Below are 6,000 nucleotides of genomic sequence, written 5' to 3' on the forward strand. Positions count from 1 at the left end.
GCGCGCTCGCACGGAAAATTGGAGGTCCCCGAAGACCCTGCAGACGCTCAACGGCATCACAAACGCATCTTCGGTGCTTCTCCGATCATTTACGCGACTCCTTCGCCCTCCCTATTTGCAATGTTTTCACTTGTCAAACTTCGCCTTTGCTTTTGCCTTGCAAAATAGAAAACAACTTTTTCCTTGTGGTACATACATTTTGAAGGGGAATTTGAGGGGAAAAAACCCACTTTTTTTGGTGCAAAATGTTCATTTTTTTTCCCCCATGTATTGTATGATTTGACCCCTTATGAGTTTATCAATCTAAAATAGCTTTTAGCATTTGCCATTTTTGCCCCCAAAGACTCGCCTGAAATGCGGTCGGTTTTGGTCAGGTTCGCTTGTCGGCATGAAGTAGTCAAATGAGCCCAACTATATCGTCTCTCAGTCCTTCTGCGAGCTTTAACGCGCCGCTGTCAATCCATCAGCAGCTTTTTACGACACAACAGCGCATCGGGCGCTTTTTTTCCTTTTGGCTCATCGGCCGCAACACGCACACGCACACAAAAACGCGTCGAGATAACATCTCAGGCACTTCGGCAAGTCTTCACGTTCCCCTTTGCATTTTTCACACTTTGCAGGCCGACCAAACGCTTTGAAGGTCAGCAGACGCCGCGGCCGGCGATCATCTGCCACGTCCTCGCCAATGAGCGAGCGAGCGAGCGAGCAAACATCTGGCAGATTGCGAACGAGCGCCGCATTTATCCCGCCTAAATGGCGCGACGTGCCTGATAGCCGCAATGACGGCAAATTTAACTTCAGAGGGAAGGAAAGGCAGCCGTCACTTTCACCACAAAACAGATCGACTGGCACGAGTGACGCAGCTCTTCAAATGCAACAACAACACAAAGTCAAAAGGCAATTGAGCTCTTCTAAAATTCACATTTCTTTGTCCTTTAGAATTGCATGTTTTAAAGTGCGCGTGTTTCTTTTAAAACAAAACTAAATATTGTCAAATATTGATCAAGTATACTATTTTCCTGAATAATTTCTTTTTTTTCTTGGAAGATTAAATACACTTGCTAAAATGAATTTTGTATTCAGTTTTTCTTCAAAAATCAAAAATATACTTTACAAGTTTTGTCTCAAATAACAATTTTCTCAGCAAAATTGCATTTTTTTGGTCAGCTTTTTTAAAAATGTTTTATCTCCAAACATAAGATTAGAATTAGAAGACCTTTTTCTTGTAGTAGAAACATTTTTGTCTTGAATTTTAATTTTAAAATTGACCAATTTTCTTGTTAAATTTCAGCATTTCTTCCTGCAAAACTGAACCTTTTTTCTCGTAATATATGTTTCACATTTTTTTTCGCACTGCATAATTATTTTCCTGTACAATTGCACATTTTCTTTGTCGCCACTTTCCCCCTCTAAAATTCTCCTCGCGTCGGACTTTCTTTTTTTTTTCTTATCCGCTGCCTTGTGGTAACAAAGTCAATTGTTGACAAGAACAACCTTGGATGACACACGCGGCCACATGCTGCTTCACCGAGACGTTATCGACTGATCGCAGGTAGAATTCCAATTTACTGGCTGTATATGATTTCATCGCCGCGAAGATGAAAGCATTGTCGCGTGCGTCGTCGCAGTGGCAAAAGGAAATTGCATCAAGTGCGTCATCTTTCAGAACGACTCGGCAGATGCTGACAAGCGGGACGTTTCCTGCGTTGTCACGCTAATGATTCACGACAGCAACCGCAACGGCATCTAAATGTAGAAATGCTTCTTTTTTTTTTTTTTCAATGTCTGTGGGGTTGTAAAAGATCTAAATGTGACCTCACGGAGGAAACAAACAAAAAAAAAACAAAAAAAAAGAGGCGTCAGCACAAATGTTGCCTGGCATTAAACAGACTTTTGTGCAGAGAAGGAAGGCTTCACCTCGCCAAAGCAATAAATACGTACGACGTCCCGAGATGAGCGTCGCAGGCAGATGCGCCGCAACCTATTTATGATATGCGCACGCACGCACGCACGCACGCACACACACACGAGTTGTCGCAAACATCAGAGGGGTCGTTAATGGAGGCAGACCGCTTGGCTGCGGCGGAGGAAACGACCGTGGGCACGTGGTAGGATGCCGGCACTCTCTTCATGTGACGCAGCGCATACACAGCCGCGCCTCGAGATACGAGCGAGCCAACTTACGAGTTTCTCAAGATACGAGTCTAAACTCACGGTTGCAGGTCGAACGCCATATTCATTCAGAATGCCGTGTTTCAACTAGTGGGCCTGCGCAGAACATATCCTTGAAAAAAATATGTTTGGCTTGACTTCCCCCTTTAAGAAAGGAAAATCGTAATTCTCTGAGAAGAAAAAAAAAGGTTGGATTTCGATGATAAGGACAAAAAAGCAGTTTACGGGAAAAATATGATCATTGTATGGGAATAAAGATGAACTCAACACAAGTCGCCCAGTGATCCCAAACATACAATTATCGACAGTTACAATAAGCTTAGAAAATGAGCCACATGCTGCTTCAGCGCACCTCCAGCAGACAATGACATATTGGGATGCCATGCCATCCTGTTCTGCGAAATTTCCATTCCAGATAAGCCCGAGTAACAAAATTGCCGATTAAATTGTCTCCCAAGGGCTGCTTTTAAAAGTGCAGCGTTTATTTCGGGTGGGGGGGGGGGGGGGGCAACAAAGCTGCTCAATGTCAACGCGCCGGCCCCCACATGTTGACTGGTCGGCGCGGCACGTCCCCGGGCCCTGCTTAGCATTCCGGCGCGGGTGTTTCCTAAAGGTTAGCAAACCTAATTAGACATTTATGCGCGATCTTCAAAGGTCTTTTCGTTATTAATGATGTGCTACTTGGCCGTATCCATGACGCCGACACGCCTCACAGGATGCCAATGAACAAATGCCGGGGTGGCCGCCATTGCGAAACGCCTTCGCGCCACACGCGCGCGCGCGCGCGCACACACACACATGCGCGCACACAGGTAATAGTCACTGTGCAATGGAAACCGCTTCATTGGCTGCAACTAACACTGTCCGACGGCACATTTGAAGCAGAGATGGCTTTGTGTCCCTCAACATGTTTTTGACACTGATTTAAAAAAGAGGTTGAGTTTTTTCTACCACAACTGTTTTTTTTTTTTCAGACATTTGCATTTTCTGTTTTGAAGTTTGATCGATAAATACGGAGTTTGCCATGTCTTCTAATTTACAGCTATGATGTTTCAGAAAAAAATTCCACCAGTAGCTGAACCTAACCCCTAATTGAATGAATATTTTTATTATTAAGATCCCAACAGGAAGTCGGCCATTTTGCTTTGAAGCAGCCATTTTGAGCGAATCCAGCGCTTGGAGTTTGACAAACTCCAACTAGGGAATTTAGCCAAATGAGCCCAAAATTGGATGCAGGTGTTCTAGACAGACGGGTGATTCCAAACTTCTTTTTGGTGTGTGCTGTCTAACGTAGGTGGAACATGTCGTCAAAGTTTGATACTCAATTTCAAGACTTCACTCTGAAAAATCGGGTTGAAGGGAGGGCTGCAATATATCGGAAAAAAAGTATATATCGATACAATTAACAGCAGAAGTAAGCATGATTCCAGAAAGCTCCAGTCAAGATGGGGGGGGGGGGGGTGCGCGCAGGGGTACTTTTGCTCCGCGAGTGCGCCTCATTTTTGTCTCGGTCGGAAGTACTTAAGCAGCGAAAACACACAATCTCTCTGAGGCCTTTTTTCCTGATTAACTCAACTTGATTTAATGAAGTTATCTTGCATTGACGCCGCCGTGTTTACAGCCGCTCTCTGCGCCATGTAAATGTATTTGACAAGACACCACCCCCGCCCGCCGCCCCTACACCCAAGCCCGTCCAAATAAAATTCCATTTCCATTCATTACTTCCATTCGGACTTGAATCAATTATGAATGACAGCTAATTAGCGGTGCGCGGCGGCCATCGCTCTCTGCAGTGTCAAAGTCGACTAAATCAAGCCCGTGTCACCCGCTGTGGACACGGAACCAAAAAAAAAAAAAAAAATTCCAGTCTGCAGATTAGAGTAAGGAGACTCCACTAATCATCCATGAGTGTGTGTGTGTGTGCGCGCGCGCGCGCTTGTAATAAGGCAAGAGAAAATGAAGAGGAGCTAAAGTGCGTGCGAGTAATTTCTCATTTCAGTAGCGGAAGGAGGAAGTTGTCATCGTTTTTATTTTCTTTTTTGAAGGATGAGGCCCACAACAAAGAGTGAGCGACAAACGGCGAGCGAGCAGACGGGAGCGCGACGTCCCGCCGGAGCTTTTCAATGACCTTTTTTGACTGATGTCACGCAGCAGCATCAATCCTTCAGTGGCGGCAGGCAGCTGACGCGCAGCGAGAGTAAGGTCCTCTTTATCAATGACATTTTTCACACTGGCCCCTGAGGCCTCTGCCGCCACGTAATGGCGCATTCATACAACGACAAAGCAAGCAAAGACGAATAAGACGTCACACGGAGAGCACGCGCTCCGAACGGAACCCAAACACCTTCTTGGCCGGCCATCAAACTTAAGCCACTAAGGCGAATTTCTTCACTAATCCAATACCAAATCCTACCATGATCCTCCGACTGAAAACACTTTTTGACCAAGCCTAGCCGACAAACCCGAGACCCCAACCGCAAGCCTAACTTCTTCGAACCAGCTGAACGCAACTCGCCCCGTGGCGCCGTCAATCGCAGCTTCCCTGGCTTGTTCTCACTAGCTAATAGCATGCTATTAGCATGACCAAAAGTAAACGCTTCTCATCTTCGGGAGAAGGCCCTTTGCCCAAATGAGCCACGGAGTTGCGCCGTGGATCCCGGAGGACGTCATCACGGCCGCTATGGAGCCATGTCGGCGATCGGGACCAGCGCTCGAAGACCGCCCGTTGCCATGCGCGGGCTGAAGTGGCCGCCCCGCCTCCGGTCACGCGATCGCGGCTCGCCAGCAGAAGTGAAAGGATCGATATGTGATAGAAGCTCGGCGTCCACTGAAGTACTGTTGTACAAACACAATCTATGTTGAGCGAACGAATGACAAATGCATTTTTGGCATGTTTGAAAGCTGATGGGCCTTTAGGTCGGCTGTTAGCGCATACTGTACAGATAAGAATGGCATTTTTAAAAAATATCTCCACTTTTGTCTCATTTGGGTCACGGTAAAGTCATCATATTTCAAGGTGAAAGAATGACATTTTCTTGCTGTTACATGTCAAAGCCGGTCCAAGTGTCGGCCGCGTCAAGCTTAAAAGAGGATTTTTTTTTTTCGATCTCAAAATGAATCGCTTGGATCTTTGTGCCAAGATGAAGGCTGCCGTAATGGGTATAATTACACAAAGAAAAGAGTCCGCAGGTTGAAATTAGCCGCGGCATTCACGCGGGCCGAGGCTTTCAGAGGACAACGGGAGCCGAAAGACTTTGGAAGGCGATGGCATGATTGAAGGAGGACTTGAAGAGAAGCGGCACGGCCCGAATCAATAGCCTTTGTGTCAGTCGCCGGCCGCCTCTACAGGTGAACCCCTGCGTCTTCGGGGGCCACTTTGAGGAATCGTTGAATCTAAAAGGCCAAGTGGACAAAAAAAAAATTATATATATATATAAAAAATAAAATAACGTAGCCCCGCGGAGGGCGCGGGCGGACCGGATCAGCTGAATCGAGCACTTAGCGCACAAAAGGGCCAGCAAGGGAAAAAGATCGACATCTTTCTCGGCACTTCACTTCGCCGGGCACAATTCGCCGCCGTCTGACCTTCAGCCCAATTAGTGAGCCCAAAGGGGGCGGGGACGCTATCACCGTGCAATTAGCCCGCGAGGTGACACCCACGCTACTAACGCTCATCATTATGCACTCCGCTTTTTTTTTTTTTAGGTCTTTATACATTTCAAATGAGGAACTTTTGCTCCTGTAAAATGTGCTGCCGATTGGCTGGAGCTGACTCACTGGCAGGCTTGCTATAATGCCGCCCGATGTATATTTATGACGTGAAAGCCA

The 6,000-nt window shown here is 46.5% G+C and overlaps 1 protein-coding gene across 1 annotated transcript in view; it reads left to right on the plus strand.

The window, feature by feature from the left end:
- LOC147127064 (cadherin-7-like) overlaps positions 1-4,567 on the plus strand; it is a 138,885-nt gene extending 134,318 nt beyond the window's left edge. Inside the window, exon 12 of the mRNA XM_086020672.1 lies at positions 4,218-4,567. Within this exon, the coding sequence (XP_085876798.1) occupies positions 4,218-4,222 (5 nt within the window). The 3' untranslated portion in view covers positions 4,223-4,567. The remainder of the gene's footprint in view (positions 1-4,217) is intronic.
- The last annotated feature ends 1,433 nt before the right edge of the window (positions 4,568-6,000 follow it).

Source organism: Filicampus tigris, chromosome 21, assembly GCF_054856515.1.
Source record: "Filicampus tigris isolate MCC_2025a chromosome 21, RoL_Ftig_1.0, whole genome shotgun sequence".
Lineage (NCBI taxonomy): Eukaryota > Metazoa > Chordata > Actinopteri > Syngnathiformes > Syngnathidae > Filicampus > Filicampus tigris.